This window comes from Prosopis cineraria, unplaced genomic scaffold (assembly GCF_029017545.1).
Source record: "Prosopis cineraria cultivar Desert tree isolate PC_DT_omini unplaced genomic scaffold, ASM2901754v1 PC13, whole genome shotgun sequence".
In the NCBI taxonomy this organism is placed as follows: domain Eukaryota; kingdom Viridiplantae; phylum Streptophyta; class Magnoliopsida; order Fabales; family Fabaceae; genus Prosopis; species Prosopis cineraria.
In genome coordinates, this window is record NW_026555344.1 from 31757808 (window position 1) to 31779498 (window position 21691).

Consider the following 21691-nt stretch of genomic DNA (forward strand, 5'->3'; position numbering starts at 1 on the left):
ATTTTAGAAACAGGCTTCGATTCCACCGTTTCTAGCTTTTTTGAAAACAACATAACTTTAGATCCATACATTTTGCTTATATTTTGCTATCGATCTCTGTACTTTTTTTTAATATTTTAAGTTTCTATATTTTGGCTTTTCAATGTTTTAGGTTTCTACACTTTGTTCATAGAGGACCTAAAACATTGAAAAATAAAAGTGTGAGAACATAAAATATATAAAAAAGTGCAAGGACCAATTGAAAAACACAAGCAAAATGTAGAGATTCAAAGTTATATTTTTTTCAACTTTTTTTATCATCATATACAATAATACAATGCAAAGAACATACCATAATATTTAAAATGGCCGTTGCTGTTGAAAAAGTATTTTGATTGATTTGATTAAATGCTTTGTTTATAATTAATTTGATTACTGTAATTTTGATTTTTAATTTTTTAAAGTAGTGTATTGACCCATTTAATAAAGGGTACGATTTTCAATGACATTGAGAATGAGGTTTGGCTTGATAGGTGAGTTTGGGTGCAAATGAAAGTTGAGATTAATTATTTTAATATAGTAATAAATAAAAAAATTGAAATTATTTTGTAAATTAATAAGTAATAATACATCCTCTATTTATATCAAATTAATATAGTAATAAGTTGAGATTCTTTTTTTATAAGCGAAACAACAAATTTCAAGAAGCATTTATTATATTTATATCAAATTGTCCATCATAAATAAACAGTATCATTAAATTTTAAAATAAAAATTAATTATAAGGGCACTTTAGTCCAAATTTCTTAATTTCATACATAATTATTAGAACTAACTAAGTTTTTTGAACTTTGTGAATTAATTAAAATTTACTTATATTTGAGAACGGATGGAGTATTAATTAACTAATAGCAATATCTTCTATATTATATTATTCCTTCTATCCCACATCATAAGACACTTTGAATAGATATTCGGCATTTTAAAATATAAGACACTTTAAAAATTTTAAATTTTATTAAATATGCTTATTTAAATATTACCATTTCCCTCTCTATTTAATTTTTGTTCCTTTCTCTTTAATCAATAAATTAAATGAAAGTTATTTTTAAAAGTTTATATTTTTTATTTTGAAAAAATAAAGTTATTAAATATATTTAATGACGTTTATTAGTATGTGAGATTTTATTCAAAAGTATCTTATAATTTAGGATCGAGTTAGTATAAAATATAAATTTTATAAAATCTTACTATTTATAAAATATAAACGGGATGTCTTGTCTTGAACCATGCAAACAACAAGGCACAGGTGTATCTCTTTAATTTATTTTTATGTTATAAATATAATACCAAAAATGTCAAATTAAATACAAGGGGTTAATTTAAAAACAAATTTTAGTGAAGTTTAGACAAAAACATATTAAATTGTTGTTGATTGTTAGTTTGTACTCCCTCTATTCAAAAATATAAAGTATCTTTTAAAGAATTGAATGTTTAAAAATGTAAGGCATTTTTAATTTTTTATGGTGTAATTATTGGCTTTTTTCAAAAGTGTCCTTATTGATAATGACTTTTTATTTATTGTAAGGTATTTAATAAGGATAAATATAAAAAGACAAGGTTAGTTTAAAAATAGATAATTACTTTATTGAGAGGTAAAATTTAATTAAAAATACTTTAAACAGATGAAGTATTTACTTTTTAGATCTGTGTTGGTTTTCGTTTGTATCTGGTTGCAAACTTGCAATTAGTTGGTCCTCTTGCTTGTGACCTAACTTGCATCGTAAGTGTAGTAGTTGAGTCATTTGGCGGTGTACTAACTTTTTTGTATTTTTATATATAAACGTAAAACGTTTTTACCAAAAATATTAAATTATAATTTTTTATTAATTATCAAACCAAAAAATATGTTTGATTATATTAATTTAAAAATAATTTTAGAATTAAAAAATTCAACCGATAGTGGTCACCCATAATTAATAGTGGTGGCTTATAATAGTAATTAATCACAGCTGGTAGTAGTTTCTAATAATCAAATATAATATACTTTCAAAACAAAAAATATGTCATTTTTTTGAAAATAAAAAATAAAAGCAATTTTGAAACAATTTACATTGAAAATACTTACCAAAATAATTTTTAAATATTTTTTTAAAAATAAAACAAGCCTTTTTTAATTAGGGTTAACTCTAAGTCTTTTTTCATACTGTTTATCATTTTGTTATAATTGTTGGCGATAATTTCGCCAAGTACATTGATTTTAAATTCTGGGAGTGCAATATTGAATTAGATTCGTATACCATCCCAAAAGAATAATTTTTATAAAATAAAGCATATTTTTTCTATTATATAAAAGATTTAATTTCTTGCACGAAATGACGAAACATGTACACATACGAAAACCACATGCGCTGACTGATTCTTGAATGGAGCAGACAAGTTTAAAAGTCATAGTTTTCCCTCTTCTATGGATTTCTTGGATCCAAATCCTCTCAGCGGCGTCTCCCTCAGCATCTCTCCGCATCCCAAATTCCGTCCTTTCAATAAATATCTAAGGTCTCATATTTTGTTACATCATTTCATAGAAAATAATTTTATTTTTATTTCATTTTCTATTTTCAAAACTTATTCTAAAATATTTCTCTAGATTTTTATAAAGGAATTTATAGTCTAGTTTATTCATACTCTAACTTGGCTAATTTAATAAAAATTTGCTTAAAAAAAATCTATAGAGTAAGTTAGACTCTAAACATGTACTTATAGTCTAGCTTATTTAAGTTTTGATATGATCTATTTAATAAAAATATATTTAAAAATGATAGAGTAAGTTAGACTGTAAGCAAATACTTATAGTCTGATTTATTCAAACTGTGGCCTGATCTATTTAATAAAAATTTATTTCAAAAATTTAAAGAGAAATATTTTAGAATAAGTTTTGAAAATAGAAAATGAAATAAAAAATAAAATTATAAGAAAAGGAAAATGAAGGAGACGCAAATTTTCTCTACTAGAGAATGATCTAGAGGAGGATTTAAGAAGTTTTGAAACTCTAAATCATCCAAGGTAAGATTCCTAAATTCTTTTTCTCCTTTACTCCATTTTTTCAAGGATTTAAGCTAGGATTTAGATGAGGATAGTGATTTCGGTCCATAGAGGGTATGGGTTCGAATATATTGACTTAAATGGAGTTAATGAGAGTTATTTAGAGTTGTTTCGAGTATTTAAACCTAATATAAATGATTTTGGCGATTGTTGAAGGGAGAGCTCCATTAATGCCTGAAATTTGCATTTATATGGGTGGTTGGAAGAGTGTGATGCCATTAATAAAAGTTTAATGGTTCATTAATGTTATTGGAGACTAAAGAGGGATAATAAACCTAATGGATAGGCTGAAACTCATGTAGAGTGAATATTGGACAATTTAGAAGTAGAGGATTGAGGGTTTAAATACTTGAGTTAGTCATGTTGATGAAATTCAACTTGGTTGATTGTAGTTTTTAGCTCTTGGATACCTATTTGGCTTGGAATTCAAGTTTGGAGATTAAAACATTAAGGGGTAAATCTTTGACCTCTCAAAGGTTTAAGGTAACTAAGAGAATCCTACTTTAGATAGTTATGTGTTAATTGTAATGTGGATACTGATTATGTGTTTAAAATGAAAATGTTGACTTGTGAATGAATGCATCATGCAATGAACACCTCATATTTATCCAATCACTTTGATATGTGTAAGCATGCTAAAGAGATTTCTAAAGGAGTTTTAAATTGCAAAAGTGAAAATTGATACAAGTTGTATGTTTATAATGTACTCTAAATAAGTGGTTGATAATGGCTTTGATAAAGATAAGCATTGTGATTAAAAAGGGTGTGTTGATGTGTTATAATTGAAAATGAGAAATTATACTCACTTGGGTAGTGTACGATCATGAACCCAATGTAAGAATGTGATAAACAATAAATGAAATGTGAAAAATAAGTGAGTATGTTTATGGCATGATCAGTGGTGGGAGTTCGCCTCGGGATTGGGAGTAGAAAAAAATCTATATGGTATTTAGGCTGCCCTCTAGTGCACGGGGGTACAGCCTTGTCCCACAGTTTGTCAAGGGATTGTCCCAAAGTTTGTCGAGGGACAAGAACTTAGCTATCTCCACATGTTCAATAAGGAGAATAGTCTAGGGCGTAAGAAACCCTAGAGATTTGAAGCTGTGGTCTGAGAGTAAGTCATGTAATTTTTGACCAGGTCACACCTTACAATTGATGAACTTAGGTAGTCCAGTCACACGAACGAAGCCCTAATCAGTGTTATAGCCCACGGTTTCGGTCTGAGAAAATAAAGAGGGTATAAGGTTGGTTGATTATTTTCTAAATAAATATATGACGTGTTACACCTATTAAGTTGTGGCAAATCGTGTGAATAATGGGTCATGGTTACATATTTGAGAATACGGTGACAATGCACCTAGTTATGTGAGATAAAGAAGTTATTAAATGAGAAATGATGAGTTATGATATGTGTGAGTATGTATTAAGTGCTTGGTTTCATATGCATGTGCTTAGCGTATAATTGATATATAACTGCATAGGGTAAGTTTTACCTTAGTTATTGAGTGGCTAGACTCACCCCTTTCATTTAACACTTTTCAGGCTCTAGCTCTGGTGATGAGAGGAAGAAGGCTCAAAAGGTTAAGAATTAGCATATTCTTTTTTTATACCTCTAGCTTAGTTTATTTTGTATAATAGTATATATTTGCAATTCTAGGTTGCATGTCATCTCACTTGCACTATTTTATTGTTAAAAATGTTTGATTTGTATTTTAGGCCCTGAATATTTATGTTATGTTGAGATATATATGTTTATAGGGCCAAAATACTAGAGCAAATGTAGAAATAATGATTTAAATATGTTTAGATTGAATTGGATGCAAAGTAATGATAATTTACCTCTCCCTCTATTTTTGGTAAAATGGGGTTGAAGAGTAAAATTTTGTTAAGCTTGTGTTTTGGCATGTGTGACGTGTTGTACTGGTAGTCCTAGGTCCAATGGACATGGTCCTTGATGTTAGGAAAAGCTTTTGGCACATGTTGAGGTTTTGGACACCTATTTTGTGTGAAAATTGTGAAAAGTGGTTAAAATACATTTAGGAGTCCAACTTTCTAGTATGACTTGTTTTGAAAGTGAAACCCATGCCATTAACTAGTTCATGTAAAGAGCTTTCTGTAGACACATAAATCACGTCATTCGGACGTCAGACGAAGAATCAGGGCCCGTCAGAAGTTCCCCCATTCTGCCGTGAAATGATAGTAGAATCTGCTGAATTTTCATATAACATGCCGTGGCGTAGCATGCACATGCCACAGTGCATTGCTCTGTCACCCATTAAAAGAGTTATTTTTTACTTGTTTTAGACTTCCTTCACTCCTTTGAGGTATCACATGCTTTCAAAACTTGTTTATCCTCTAATATAAAGGATTTTGATTGATTTAAACTCATTGTTATTTAGAAAACTTGAGATCCCTTGAATTTAAACTAAAGCTTGGTAATCATGATTTTGAGTTAAGTATTTGATTACCATGAACTATATTGGTTAATTGTGTTTAGTGGAGTAAGATTTTACAGAAGCCATGGTCCAAGAGTGAGAGTGGTAATCGTTGGCTACGTTACTTCTTACAATTGGTGAATTTTGGTAGTCCATTCACATAGATAGAGCCTTATTTGATTTATAACCCATGGTTTCAATTGGAAGGTGGAAGAAGGATATAAGATTGGTTTGAATATGCATATTATCTGACGTGCCATATGGTTGTTAAGTTTGTAGTAGATCATGATATTTGATTATGCTATTGTCACATTGTTATTATGATTATAGCAATGTGCATTGTTATATTTAATTGTGCCATTGTCATATAGTTGTTATTATTGTGATACTGTGCATTATTATATCTGATTGGGCCATTGTCACATGGTTGTTAGTATTGTGGTAATGTGTCTTGTGGTATGACTTGTGGAAAATGATAATATGATGATTTATACAAATATAACATGGGGTATATGTGAAATTGTGAAATATGTGATTGTATGCCTCATATATTCTTTGTTTTAAAAAAATTCAATTAATATGTAATTGCATAGGGTAAAAAACCTTAGTTAATGAATGGTTGTACTCGCCCTCAACATTTTACAAGCTCTAGCTCGAGTGTTAAAAAGGAAAAGTTTTGAAGGTTTAGGAATCAGTTATTTCTATTGCAAATAATCCCTATTCTTTATGTTAATGTTTTGTAATGAGTATGACATTGCCAACTATGATCAAGTTTTGATCTTTACTTGTACTTTGTGATTTGCATGACTAAATTATTGTATTTCAAAGCCTTAGAGTTACTTTATAAGCTTGAATAAACTTTCTATAAGGCTAAAATTTATAGTGCAAGTATTGACATGAATTAGAATTACTATTTAAGTATGAATATCATGTTTTATGCAATGATAGATCTCCCCCGTCTATTTTGATATTAAGGGGTTGAGAGTTGAAAATGATATGTGAATTATATTGTGGATGTGGTGTGTTATACGGGTCGTATTATGTGAATTATGTTTTATAACTTTTGATACTAAGTATTGGGTTTTGGACACCTTTTTTATTGTGAAAAGTGGAGAAAATGTGTTTAGATGTCCAATTCTTTTGTGTGAAATAATTTAGGAGTAAAACCTGTACCATTAACTAGGTTATGAAAAGAGCTTTCTATAAATACATATATCACTTCAATCAGATATTAGACAAAAAATTGAGGCAAGTCAAAAGTTGGCCTTGTTGTTGTCAAACGACAGCAATATTACTATCAAAAGTATGCAATACGCCACATCTTCATTGTCATAAACTCTAGTTTGGACTTTTTGATGTCCTTGAAATATATTTGAATGGTTTTAAATTTGGGAACCCAATTTGAGAAAGAATACAATTTGATTTGAAAATGTTTTCAAAATGGTTAACTATGGTTAGGTAATCCATTTAAGTTAGCCCCATAATTGCTTGGTGAGTTATTATTAATTTGTGGATTGGTAAGTATGACCTTACAACTTGGTATTAATTTCTCAAGTTTTAAAAACTAATTTGTGGTCTGTTGTTGTGAGTTGTAAGTGATTTGTAAATGCACTGCATATAAAATTGGCAATTATCTTATCACACATACTAATGCCCTTTATTGAGCCAATGCTAACTTCCTATTTCTTTGTTATTGCTTTCATCCTTAGAAAAGGAGAATATAGTGTAAACAAGAGATACAGTCAAAAATGTTTTAGAGAATATACCAAGATTGAAATAAGTTTTTCTGGCAGGACAACAAGAAGTATTGGTTAAGTAAGAACAAAGACCAGTAGAACAAGTACAACAATCGGACCAATAAAGGCATCAACATGGTAATGACAAACATATCCTAAAAGAATTGAGGTAAATAAGGGAGGTAATATCCTTAAAGAGAAAATGCTTCAGCATAAGAAGAAATAAAAAGGTACTAAAAATTGAATAGGTCATTAAGCCAGTCAAGACAAGGGATTAAGGGTTAATGGTTCAACTGTTAATTCGGAGTCAGGCCGGTCTTAATTAAAATAATTTAATTTAATTTATATAAATAAAATATGAATTTGAATATGAAAAATGAATATTTAAATAAATGACAATATTCATTTAAAGACATAAAATTTATAATTTTTCTTTTAAATTTTTAAAATTCATAATTTAGTAGTTTTCTAAAAAAATAATTTAACATATTTCATTTACCTTCTCCATTTTCTACTGCTATGGACTAAATAAATAAGAAATCCTAAAAATTAAAAAATAAAGTATTTTAATTTTTACAAACCAAGATTTTATCATTTAGAAAATAAATACAATGAAAAAATTAAATGAAATAGTATTAATGTTTTGCATTAGAATTAATTAAATTAAATGCAGTAGTAATTTGTTAAAGAAAAATTCAAAATAGAAGATACACACTTACTGAAATATGCTCCCAACTTCTAAGATATTAGTGTAAATAATAATATTTTATTATTATCTTCTCAGGCTTTTTACTCACCCACAACTGATCTTATATTTTTCCTTAATTATGTAAAAAATTGCAAAATCCCGAAAGTAAGTTAGGAAACATATGTCAATCGATTATCTCTTATTTTCTACAATCTAAAAAATCAAGCCAGAAAACTTCTCTCTTGATTTTTTCTATTGGATATGCAGTTTTTTCATATTCCATCTTCCTTTCCATTGTAGATTTGTAACAAAAATGGTAAATAGATGGATCTCAAAAGAGTAAGGGCTTTTAACTTTTTATATCTTGTTCTTCTTTTTCCACTTCTTCATCATTGTTTCTTTCCCTATCTTCCTTCTTCATCGTATCCTTTCTTTTCTTCTTCCTTCATCTCTTCCTATTTCTTCTTCCCACTGTCAGCTTCTTTTTTGTTTTTTGTTTTTTAATTTTAAACCAACCCAGTGAACCAGAGTGAAGTTGCAACGTCATTTTGGGGGGTTTTGCTAGAAAAAATGTAACTTGACCAACTCGCCTAACCTATCAAGTTAGCTGAGTTATCCTAGGTTGGCCGCATTATACCGAGTCAATCCTAGATTGGTTGAAGTGGAAAACCAAACTAGGAAAAAGGCCAGTTCACCAGATCACAAGTTGAACCGGCTGGTCTAGTTCGATTTTCCATTCAATGAGAAATAGAAAGAATTATAGCATGAGAAGAACTACAACCATAACGGTGATAAGGGCTCGAGCACACAACTATATCTTGCCACCCCTAACACTAGAGTGACTTACTCTTCCTTAGGATAAGGGTGTGAGAAGAAGTGGAAAGGGAAGAGTCAAAAGGGCAATAAAGTGGCAAAGTTTGGGTTAGTGGCAAATTATACAAGGGAGACAATCGTAAACCACGAGAAAATGCTAGCACCCCTATACCCATTATTGCTTGTTCAATTTGTAGGAAGCACACAAAAAGGAATGATGGAAATTTTTTAAGTATGGGAAATGTGGGCATATTGCTCGATTCTACACAGGAGACAAGCAACCTTCCCGAAAGGCTAGTATTGTTATGGCTAGTAGGATGTTTCTTTTCTCTTGGTAGAAAATTGGCTTAGTGTCACATATGCTTTGAGGTATATATGCCCACTTGATGAATTAATTTGATATTGTGAATAGTACAAAAAGGACTAGGAATTGGATTATTGATAACGAATTGAAAATTTTATTAAGTTGCAAGTTGTCATCAAGTGATATCATTTTTGTTTTAAGGTCTTAGAGTTAGGATGATATTAAGGAAATACTAGAAATTGGCTCCTACTCTTGTTAGGAATTAGAGTTCCCAAAGAGGGGTAAAGCAAATGGTTTATAGTATGTATGCTAATTTTGTGCATGCAAAGAGATTGATAAGGGATTCTAGTGTCATTAAGTCAAGGAGACCCATTAGAACCTTCAGGATAGAAAGATATGGCAACTATAGGATAGGATAGTAGATGTTATGATAAATAACATGATGAGTAAGACTAAAAAATTGAGCTTAAAAGCCAATGTACCCCAAACATAGGAAACTAACAATGGGGCATACGGGTTCTTTTAGAGGACACAAGTTAAAGTGTTGGCAAGAGATTGTAAGTAAGTTAGTACCATGATTACCTGGTGAGTTATGGTTAAGTTGTGAATTAGTAAGAGCAACCTTACAAAGGTAAACTAGTCCAAATCCTAATAAGCCACTCATTGTGTCCAACTGAGGGCATACCACATGGTAAGAATTTCATATTTGCACAAATAGCCTCCCACTTTCCATCCCAAACATAAACAAGTTATGCATAAAAGATTTCCAAACAAATGAAATTTCCAAACAATTAAGTGAGCTTCCAAAAACAAGAGATTCAAACTAGACATAATCATATGGAAATTTTCATCCTACTAGCAATACATTTTTCAAACAATAAGTATGCATTTTTCCAAACATAATATTTTCAAACAATAACTTTATTCAATAAAACACACATAGCCAATCACACAACACACACTACAACATAAAAATAAAGGTTAACTTTGATACTTGCAAACAAACTTCCCCTTACAAGTGTTCCTTCACTTCCAACAATGCTAACACTACAATCTACATATTATATAATACCAAACATAATTAATATTTGTGATTAAAAAATAATCACACTTTAATTTTAGGGTTAGGTAAATTAACCTCATAATTCCAAGCACTTTTCTGTAAACCTACCCATCAAACTTAATCATTCTCATCATCATTAGACTTAAACATCAATTATTTCACTTTTAAACTATTAATAAATACTGTCATTAGCTTAATCTCACCCAAAACAACTTTAAGGTTTCAGATTTAAGCATCTCATAGTCATAAATATAATCAAAACTACCTAAATAACACTCTTTTAACCTCAAAACAACCTTAAGATTTGTACTAATTGGATGGAACCTAAATTTATCACAAACCCTAATACTTTTCTCTTCTTAAACAAGCTTAGAATAGATATTAGAGGATAGGAGGAAGATTAGATGGGTTACCTTAATGATTTAGAGCCCCAAACACATGTAGAATTGATGCCTTTTAGCAAACCCTAATAGAGAGCCTTCAAAATCGCACCAAAACCCCTTAGTTCCTCTCCCCACACATTCTATGTTGCGACCCATAATAAATTCTACTTTGTGTGGCTATGCGCTAACGGATCATGTGCATGGTACAAAAACAGAGGCATCAATGTAAACCTAAACTATTGGGCCTAATCCAATTCAATGCTCATTTTAAACCCCAAATAACTCTCATACATGAAACTAGGCTCAATTTTAATCATAATGTAATGCCTAAATAATCAATTTATCTCAACAAACTTCTATCACCATTTATTCCTCTGGTAAAAACCTCAATTTCACAATACTCCTAATTAAAATTGTCAATTTGAAATTTAAGGTGTTACATAAACCCCCGTTCCTATTTTCTAATGTCACTTTTGATCTCTTGGAGATTTCACGGCAATAGCAACATTTTTTGCTTTCTGGTTATGTTTTTAAGGCTTGAAATGGTCTTGGTAGTGTCGTTTCTTTTATTTCTTTGTATCATTTTGTAGTGGGTTTACGTTTTTTTATTGTGTTGTTTCTCTTATTTGTATTTTATTCATTGTCCTTGGTTTATCTTGTAAATCCTTTGGTTCTTAATGATATTTCATGTTTTAGGCAAACCAAAAAAAAAAACTAATTCTTAAATAATATCATCGACATCAATATCAATATTCAAACAAAGAATTGAAGTCAAGAATCATTTGGTTCAATGATATAAACCTTCCCCTTGCAAGGGGTTGTGAGCTTTATTCCCTATAGACCCAAACTGGGTAGGGCTTTAGATTATGCAGGTGGGCATGGCCGTGTGGGTTAGCTAAATATTATGTGTTGTGTGTTGGAAAATAGAGTTGGGATGATATATTTACCTCTTAAGTATTCACGTAAGTTTGCTAATATATATATTCACGTAAGAGCATGTATCTTAAATTTTTTTCATAGTACATGTTGTCTTTCAATAGTTAAAAACAATACAATATTACCTTTATTATCAACAAAAATTAATTTTAATGGATTCCAAAAATTACAAAAAAATAACATAAAATTTACAAAAATGAATTCAAAAAATTAAAAGTATCTTATAAAAAAATTAACATTATTTAACTCTCTTAAATTACGAATAAATACCAAGAAACAAATATAATTTTTTACTATGTAAAAGATTAAAATACTGTTTTAACAAGCTATTAGATGATTATCAAATCATTATCATTGGCCAAATATTGACAATTAATGAAAAATATTTTTATTTTAATAACATCTTATTAAAACATTAACCCTTTAATATTTGATAATATTTACTTGTGATACTATGAGCAATGATAATCTAATAATCAATCAAATTGATTGGTTAAAATGATATTTTAATATTTTATATAGGCAAGAAATTACATTAGTCTTTTGAAATTTATTTATAATTTAAAAAACTTAATTAATATTAATTTTCTTGTAGGATCCTTTAATATAATTTTTGAAATCATTTTCTATAATTTTTTTGAGTTGACTAAAAATCAAACATAATATCTTAACCTATTTAACGGTAAGATCAAAATTACACTGTTTTTAAATAACATTACACCACCAAAAAAAAAATTAAGATACCATAGGTTCTTACACAAATAGTTAAGAACAAAAATACCTTTTAACCCTAATCATACTTGGCACAATAAGAATCCCTAATAAGAATCATTTATTTTTATTTTTATTTTTATTTTTTTAATCCATTTCATTCTTTTCTAATAACCTAAAAGACTCCAAGCATCTCTTCTTTTAATGCTTTTGGTACATCCTTCTGAAAATTCTTGCACCTTCCAATTCTGCACGAATCTCTCTCTCAGTCCTTATTCCCATGGGGTTGCTTAACAACCATCCTTCACTGTCACACAACACGCTTGGGTTCACAGCATCAATGTGTCGAAGTGCTTCAACTACATCAAACTGATTTCTCATGTCAATTGCCACTTCAAGAACATCAGATTGTATAAGAACCTGGTAAAACATAACCCCAGACCTGATTTTAAGCCAGAAATTCAGCAAATAACTGAAAATTTTCAATCGTTGAAAATCGTATTGATGAAATATGGAATTTTTTTTTTTTTTTTGCCTGAATGGAATATGGAATAATGGTTAATTAAGATAATTAAAGATATTAATGTTATATATTAGAGATATTTAAATAAAGATATTTATACATTAGAATTAGGATTTATTATTATCTTAGATTTATTTGTCTTAAACAAAATAGGATATTAGCATTCTATCAATATCTTTTAAAATAATGCAAACTCCCTGCATCACATATCCTCAAGGGCATGTTTGGTATATCATTACAGAGTGCATGTTATTCTCTAATGCAAAATACACCATGTCTACTCTTGTGGCGGTCTCATATGGAACAAACAAGACAACTAATTAAAGGCTTCTCCAAGTATCGTGGATATCACCCAAGTGCAGCTGCTGAACTTATCGGTACCCTGAAAGGACTTACTATCTATTGGGCTGAAAAGTTTAACAAAGTTAATATCTACTCTGACTTAACTGAAGCTCTATCAGTAATTCGCAATAAGTTCTCTACCAATCACCCTCTTTTTGCTACTATCAATGATATCAGAAATCTTATTATGCGAGATTGGACTATTACCTTTGATCACATTTTTAAAGAAGCAAACACTTGCGCTGACTGGTTGACCCACCAAGCCTCTATCAGTAATTTCAATGTACTTATTTTTGACACTACGCCCCTTAGTTGTAGGAATTTTTTGTACGCTGACATGACTCAACATGTCAGTTAACATGGTCTTTCCGTGGCCTCCCATTCAAAGAAAAAAATATATATATCTGACTCCTTCAGTTACTTTTATTAATAAGAATGCAAGGCTCATTTTCTCTGATTTTTTTTTAATTTCATTTCCCTTTTCATATCTTATGGTTTTGTTTCCGTTCGCCGTTTTCTTATAGCATATGATATAAAAATAAAAGGGGGAAGAAAAGGGGAACATGTACAGTAATGGGAATGAAAACCATATTTGAATCGTCAAATTTTCTCATCAATGCAGATATAAGCTGAACCATGCTCAATAAGAAATTCAAATGAAGAATAGCATTATCTCGTTAGGTGAGATCCATTTTATCAATAAAAATTAAAAAGTCATCTCAGCATCTATAAAGAAGGAAGAAAGAGATGATTTTCCATGAAAAATGTCCAGATACACTACACTACAGTCATAGTTTTCATGTCAGCACAGACGAAAGTGTAGGATTGCACAAGCACAATGAGAGGTAGCCATAGGTTAAGGTTTGAAGTACAATGCAAGTGGTGGGTAACAAGCAGCAGGGTTTCAATATAAATCCTCAAGACACTTTTATGAGAACTTACTCAGGATAAAGCTCATTTATCCCAAAAATCCAAAACACTTCAACTGTTATAGCACCATCCGTAACATTTCTTCCTTTCTGTATCTCCAGCTGCCTTATCATACTCGTACGTCTCCTAACATGTGAAGTGAAAAATTTAGAACCGACAAAATCCCTTCCCTTGCCCACATAATCTTTAACTCTTTTGCCACAAGGTAGTTTCCTCGAATTGAGAATCTTATTTAATTCATTTCCTAAATTTAACCTGCGTGCATGTTGATATTTTAATCCTCAATTTCAAGCCTATCCAAAACATCAAACTGCAAAAGAATATTCCTCTTTTTAATCTAAATATCTCCAAAAACCTCCATACTCCCAATTTTCAATGTCTCCTCAAAAACTTCAGCTTCCTCATAAACTATGATCTCTTTACACCACACCAGTGACAGAACACTCTTCCCACTAGATTTAAACTCAAATTAAAAAAAGAATAGTGCTAATCCACATGTTCTCAACCAGAAATGGAAACAGATCCCACTTCAATCAGCCAGATCTAAGGAGAGGGATATGATCAAACACAGGACATAGAAGAGTCTCTTTAATCAATCTGGGGAAAAAAAATCCTTCCACACAGAAGTCACCAAGAATATCTTATCAAAAAAGTGAGTTAAACATTTATTAGAAGGCATCACTCGTAAATCACAATCTCAAATAAAATAACCAAAATCTCCCACAACAAGAGCATTTGAGTAAGGGTGTCCTTGCAACTTCATTTCTCTCCCAGATTTATCTAACAGTTAAAAACTAAGTTTAGCATGGAAAGTTTGTGGGTCTTGGACTCTCAGATGTCCATCTCACTCCCTCAATGACTCAAGTGAATTAACTTTTCCTAAGCCATCACTTTCCTTCCCAATTTTATCCTCCTTTTCCACTTGAAAGCACTCATTTGCAATCCATACCTAACCCTTTCAACCTACAAAGTTGTTCTTCACTAATAACTGATCCCCTGCCTTCCCATAACACCCAGAAAAAAAAAAGTAATGAAAAATCACCAAAATAGCTACAACTCACACTACAACATTTTTGGTCTTTGGCAACAGACAAAAACTCATTTTCAAATATTACAGTGAATGGCAGTGTGATCTTCAATCATACATTATTTACTGAGCATGTGAGACAAGAGTCATAGAATAATTCCGATAAATTAATGCCTAATACATGACAACAAATAATTTTCATGCAAAATCATTCAAGACACAAGTAATTTTGACAGGAAGCTATTTACTGAACCACTGGATAAACCATGTGTAGCACACAATTATAAGGAATCATGCAAGACACACGAAAACACGCACATATATACCTGTCCCCCTGGCATCATCGTCTCTACAATAGCACCAACCAAAGGCTTCTGCAAAACTCTTCTTTTATGATGTCTCTTCTTGAAATGTGGGTCTGGGCACTGCATTTATGGAAAAATTATAAGATTGCAAATAAAAAGAATTTCAACGTAAGTTCTTCACCAAAATATTTTGGACGAAAGCATTCTAGATGTAAATATACGGAGTCAAATTGATCCTAGGATGAGGAGATACTCACCAAAATCGAAACAAACATCAGTGGCCCAGGATATGATGTAACCAAATGCTTGAAGGAAATTGTGGCATTTGCAAACAAGAAATGACTGCATTTCATTCAAACAGTCAATTACTCAAAAGTTAAGCATCTCCTTTTGCTAAATCACCATTGGGATAAAGTTATGGTTGGTACATGTTTTTAAGAGCCAAATCTTTTACCCATACCTCAGCACGCTTGACCAACTGCACATGAATGGAATACATTACAATACGTTATAGTTGGAGCTAAAGGTGAAATAGCGGATCAACAACTAAAATCATTTAGAAGGAAGAAATCATCAAAAGAATTCATAGCAGAAGTATATTTATTAAAAACAAAAAATGTCCTTACCTTTTTCCTTATTTCCAACCCCAAATAATTTCTTACTCCAGGATTTCGTTTAGCAAGCCATAAAAGAAGCCTACCACTACCTGAGAATACTTACAAATTTTAGATGCACAGAAACAACAATGGAAACAATTTGCCTTCCAAGTACTGACATGATGATTTAATTACTGGAAAAAAAAGTTGAAATTGCTTATGATGAGAAGAAAATTAACAAAATGATAAACAGCTAGCCCAATATATCAGAAGAGGGGAAAATACCAACTTTACAATCTATCATATAAGCATAGATGGCATAGACATCAGTCCACAACATGCATACTAAGCACCACTTCAAATTACTAATAATTAACAAGGAGCGATGCTGCAAGCAAATTTTATCACAGAAGCAAACAAGTTACCACATCCGATGTCAACCATGAGTGGTAATGTTGGGTCCCTGAACACTTGGTTCCAGTCTGGAGCTTGTGTAGGTACCTATCAAGAAATAGAAACAATAAAAAATTGAATCCCATACCAAGGAAATAAAGTAAGAATCCAGCTAAACTCCTATGATATGGGCCAATTTCAATAGAATTATTGGAGGGTCCCAATGGCAAGTATCTTGTAGGAAATGAATATAACAAGTCGCAAATTATGAGTTGGACGCTATGACCATTCAGCTAACGATGACTGACTAGCAAGTTTCCTTGCACATGTTGAATAATCAAATTCTAATTGAAATAAAATTTTTAGGGTTAATCAATGCAATTTAGAAGCAGTAAACAAGAGCATATCATTTGCAATCTTGAATTCAAATTAAGAAAAATCAAGAATCTTCAATATTTCTTATTCATTCAGATACAAGACTGCTGCATTTCCCCAATTTGAAGTCCTACGTCATGTAGCTACAGCGTTCAACAATCCATGTAAAACCCCAGAGTGCTTATGTGTGTATTGCAGACATGTATGTATGATAGGTTTACTGGGTCATTTAGGTTGACACAGTATACCTTTACATTCAAATTAGAATTGTTTCAATATCTCGACACCTAACATGAAAAACAATTTATTGACTTTTAATCTCATTTTTTACTTTTTAAAATATGAGTCGGTATACCTCTTGGAAGCTACTTATATGAAAATCATAAATGACTATAAAATCAGCAAAAAATATAATGGAAAGGATTGCTGGAGTTTACGAAAGAACATACAGAGAAAGAGGAACTAAGGGGATTGACATGTTGCCTGATTCTCACATGACCCAAGTCCTGCGTTGGATATGTAGCAAAACAACAAAATATTAACCCTGAAGTCATTTAAAAAAACAGAGAGAATCAAAGAAAAAAAAAACCCCCTCCGATCTCAACAAAATTAAGATAAAGATAAAATTACCAACTTGTACGAAAGATTAAGATCTGCATACTCCAATGCCACCAGTTCGGGGCTATTGAAATGCTCCTTATTATAGTGCTTTTCTGCTACTTCAGCAACAGGAACATCTCTGCCGCTACAGTAACAGTGTGAATGATAACGAAGCGAGGACGGAGGATGAAGAGAAAGCGAAGTTTGTAGTATTAGCGACGAAAGAGCGACCCTCGCAGCCCTGCGCGGCAAAGAAGCAGCTGAGCTACCATGGGTAGTGTAGTTGTGTAGCTGTAACAAACGAGATGAAGCCATTAGCTATTATTGGCACTACCATTGAACTGAAGTTCTTGTCTTCCAAAATTTTCTTTTTGAACATGAATCATTTATTTGAATAAATTTAATTTATCTTGATTTTAAAAAAAAAAAAAAAAGGAACAACAACAACAATAACAGCAATAATAATACGTAACCCGACCCGCTAATTTGGGCCACCGCCTTTCTTGCCCAAAATAAAAAATCGAGAGTCCAGCAGCCCCGATTTCTGAACCCGGTCCAGCCTGGTCTGTTGAAATTACAATTATGCCCTTCACTATCTTCCGACCGATTAAAATTTGTTGCCTTGCTTTTCTGTTTACCCTCTCCGTTCAAAGCTTGGTGGTAGCAGCTCTGTCGATATTCTATCCAAGCCATCTCAGCTAGAGCTCATCAATCGATTTCCCATACTTTCTCCTGCATAGTTCAAGTAATATTGTTTATAGCATGGAAATTCAGGTTAACCCATTTGATTAAACCATTAAATTCTTAAATTATTGTTTTGATACAATTTGACTATACTTTTGATTATTGATTTTTAAACTAATGTCTTGACTGATCTAATAAACTATTCAATTTTTAATACTTTAACTATTTTCTTGTTTCATGTGCACTTTTTGAAGACTTTTTTCTTCTAAACTAAAAGAACCATAGATTTCTTTTGAATCTTATTAATATAGCATGAAAATTTAGGTTAACTTGTCTGATTAAATCGTTAAACTAATATCTTGACTAGTTTAATAAAATGATCAGCTTGATATGATTCAAGTATAATTTTAATCATTAATTCTTAAGCCACTATGTTGACTGGTTCAATAATCAATTCAATTTTCAATACCTTATTAATTAAAACTAGACATGGCTCATTGTTATTTTCAAGACCTACACAAGTTTTTATTAAAACAGAGTAAGTTACACATACTTCTTTTGAGTTTCACTTAACTATACAATTATCTCTTATATTTTCAGGAGAATTTATGCATGCTTATTTTGAGTTCTTATTAATATTTTTTTATTATTATTATTTGGGATTTACTGACAAGAGAGTATTTTACATTCAAAGAATTCAAATCTTAATTTTTATATATGTAATGATTTAATTGGGAGAAGTCTATCATTTACTATTAATATCTCATGAAGGTAAGTTAGTTTGTTACTAAGGACCTACTTATGCTCATCATTAAAAAAAAAAAAGTATTTTATATTCACAATTTTTTTGGCTCAACTTTCTGATTGATCTCATTTTGAGTATCAAAATGTAGTTTACTACTCCCTCCGTTTAAAAATATAAAATATTTTTTAATGAATTAGATGTTAAAAAATTTAAGACATTTTTAGTCTTTTAGGCCATGTTTGGTAGTATTGAATTGGCAAGGTGGAAATGAAATCAAAGATGGAATCCTAATTTAAACATAATTGGTATGTAAGAGTTGTAATTTCTAAAAATCCTAATTTCACCAAAAATGTGAGAATCCAATTCCATCATATTGACCATGGAATTGCTTCAATTCCCTTGAATTCAATTTGTGGACCCCCATTATCCTCATCTTTTTTGTCCATTTATAACAAGATAGGTTTTTTTAATTTGAAAAAAAGGCAATTTAGTCTTTTCCTATTTTAAGTACATATATAAATTAATATTATATTATAATTCCATCTTCATACCAAACACACTTTTAAAACTCAATTCTATTCCGATTCTAATTCTGATTCCAATTCCGATTTCGATTCCGATTCTATTAAAAACTCTTCCATTATACCAAACGAGAAAGGTATAATCATTACCTTTTTTTTCCTAAAAGTGCCCTATTGATAATGACTTTATATTTATTGTAGGATGTTTAATAGGAATAAATATAAAAAGATAGAATTAATTTGAAAATAAGTAACTGCTTTATTGAGAGATTAAATTCATTAAAAATGTCTTACATTTTTAAATGAATGGAGTATTTACTACTTTTATAATTGTACATTGCTTTTAAATATGGAGAAGAGGTGTAACACACTGGGATTTGATTCTTGGGTGCCATAGTTTGCTTAGTTGAGAGTGAACTGTTGATCTCAGTTACATCCATAGAGGAGAAAATATGAAAGCTGATCAACTTGCGAAACATGCTCTCGGAATACCCTTTGGTCTTCACTTTCTGCCCTGGGAAGGAGTATTGTTCTTTCGCTATTTGTAATGTAAGGTTGTTTTTGTTGTTTTCTTTGTTTAGCCGCGCCCCCCGCCCCACAACAACCCCCCAAAAATTAAAAACGGGTTCAAGGCGGAATGGAGGCTGTAATTAAACATCATTAGAATTAATGGAATTGCAAATTTAGATTTTTATATCTCCATAAAAGCTCTAGACTAATGGTTATTCATATTTGCAAGTATCTAAAAGCTAGCAGTATCTTACTAGATCAGGAAATGAACCCCCAAAAAAATAAAATCATATTTTGAATTAGCAAGAACTTTTGGAGGCACTCATAGGCAAGTAGATAGATCAACATCCAACAATGTCAAGTGTTATACTTAAGCTTGCAAGTGACTCACTGAACCTTCCAAAAGCCAACACAAGGTGCACTTTCACTTCTCCATCAATGGAGTATCAATTTCTGAAGTTGATTTTTTTTAATATGAGGCAAATTTATATTAAAAAATAAAAAAGAAATACAAATATATAAAAAATTAAAAACTAAAAACCTGACATGGGAGACAGGTGTTAGCAATTAAACAAGAAAGAAAAAGGCGCAAAAAAAAAGAAAGAAAGAAAGTTCCTAATGTCCTCATCGATGTCAAAATGCGAGCACCATGCAGAATTTAGCTGAAAGGAGAATTTCTAAAGTTGATTACAAGAACTAGGTAAATCTTTTTTGCTAAGATTTTAATGGGATGGATGAAATTAGCATGCAAGTAAGAGATATTTTATTTTATTTTTGTGTGCATAAAAAATCTATTTATAAAATGCCTGATGAGTGGAGGAGAAGTACATTAATTCCTATTTATAAAAATAAAGGAGATATTCAGAATTGTACTAACTATAGAGGGATTAAACTCATGAGCCACACAATGAAATTGTGGGAGAAAGTAATTGAGCACAGGTTGAGATTGGAGACAAGTATTTCTGAGAATCAATTTAGTTTTATGCCAGGTAGATCAACTACAGAGGCGATTTATCTATTAAGGGGATTAATGGAAAAGTATCATTGTAAAGATAAAAAACTACACATGATTTTTATTGATTTGGAAAAAGCTTATGACCGTATACCAAGAGAAGTGCTTTGGAAAGCGTTGGAAAAAAAGAGAGTACGGATTGCTTATATTAAAACCATACAAGATATGTATGAAGGGTAAAAACTAGTATAAGAACGCCTAGTGGTCAAACAAAGGATTTTCCTATAAAGATTGGACTACATCAGGAATCATCTCTGAGTCCTTATTTGTTCAACTTGATTTTAAATGTTTTGACGGAACATATTCAAGAGGAAATCCCGAAATGTATGCTCTTCGCGGATGATATAGTTCTTATAGCAGAGACAAGAGAAGAGGTTAATTACAAACTTGAGTTATAGAGGAGGACATTGGAGTCGAAAGGTTTTCGTCTGAGTAGAAGTAAGACGGAATATTTATATTATAAATTTGGTAAAGGACCATTTGAAAATAATTTGGAAGTGAAATTGGGAGATCAAATTATACCTCAAGTGGAAAAGTTTAGATATTTAGGAGCCATTATTCAAAATGATGGCAAAATTAGTAGAGATATTTCACATAGAATTCAAGCTGGGTGGTTTAATTGGAGAAAAGTTAAAGGAGTTATTTGTGACCGTAAGGTGCCTAATAAACTTAAAGGAAAGTTTTATCACACTGCTATCAGACCGGCAATGTTATATAGTAGTGAATGCTGAGCTCTAACGGGACAGCAAGAGCATAAAGTTGGAGTAGCAGAGATGAGAATGTTACGATGAATGTGCGGACATACATGTAAAGATAAAATTCAAAATGAACACATACGCGAAAAAGTGAGGGTGACACCTATTGAGGAAAAAATGGTAGAAAATCGGTTGAGATGGTTTGGGTATGTACAAAGAAGACCAAGGGAGGCACCAGTGAGAAGAGTGGAACATATAACTTTGAGTCCGATTAAGAGAGGTA

The 21691-nt window shown here is 31.0% G+C and overlaps 1 protein-coding gene across 4 annotated transcripts; it reads right to left on the reverse strand.

Annotated features, from left to right (window-relative positions):
* Positions 1 to 12123: 12123 nt before the first annotated feature.
* Positions 12124 to 17599, reverse strand: LOC129291362 (uncharacterized). 4 transcript variants are annotated; one of them, XM_054928662.1, is made up of 9 exons: positions 17272 to 17599; positions 17091 to 17147; positions 16299 to 16374; positions 15904 to 15983; positions 15706 to 15755; positions 15535 to 15619; positions 15299 to 15397; positions 13958 to 14071; positions 12429 to 12570 (listed from the first exon to the last, which is right to left on the reverse strand). In XM_054928662.1, the coding sequence occupies exons 1-8, from the start codon at positions 17554 to 17556 to the stop codon at positions 13997 to 13999; spliced, it is 807 nt and encodes a 268-aa protein (XP_054784637.1). In that variant the 5' UTR covers positions 17557 to 17599; the 3' UTR covers positions 12429 to 12570; positions 13958 to 13996. The 4 variants fall into 4 exon arrangements, with proteins under 4 accessions (XP_054784636.1, XP_054784635.1, XP_054784637.1 ...); XM_054928661.1 differs by lacking the exon at positions 13958 to 14071 and having other exon boundaries at positions 12124 to 12519; XM_054928660.1 differs by lacking the exon at positions 13958 to 14071 and having other exon boundaries at positions 12124 to 12570.
* Between the last annotated feature and the right edge of the window lie 4092 nt (positions 17600 to 21691).

Excerpts from the sequence above, each read along its gene's own strand:
- LOC129291362 (XM_054928660.1), bottom strand. The coding sequence starts at position 17,556 with ATGGCTTCATCTCGTTTGTTACAGCTACACAACTACACTACCCATGGT. Across the intron at positions 17,148-17,271 it reads TTAATCTTTCGTACAAGTTG|GACTTGGGTCATGTGAGAAT; the intron begins GTAATTTTATCT and ends TATCCAACGCAG. Across the intron at positions 15,756-15,903 it reads GGTTGGAAATAAGGAAAAAG|TTGGTCAAGCGTGCTGAGGT; the intron begins GTAAGGACATTT and ends ATTCATGTGCAG.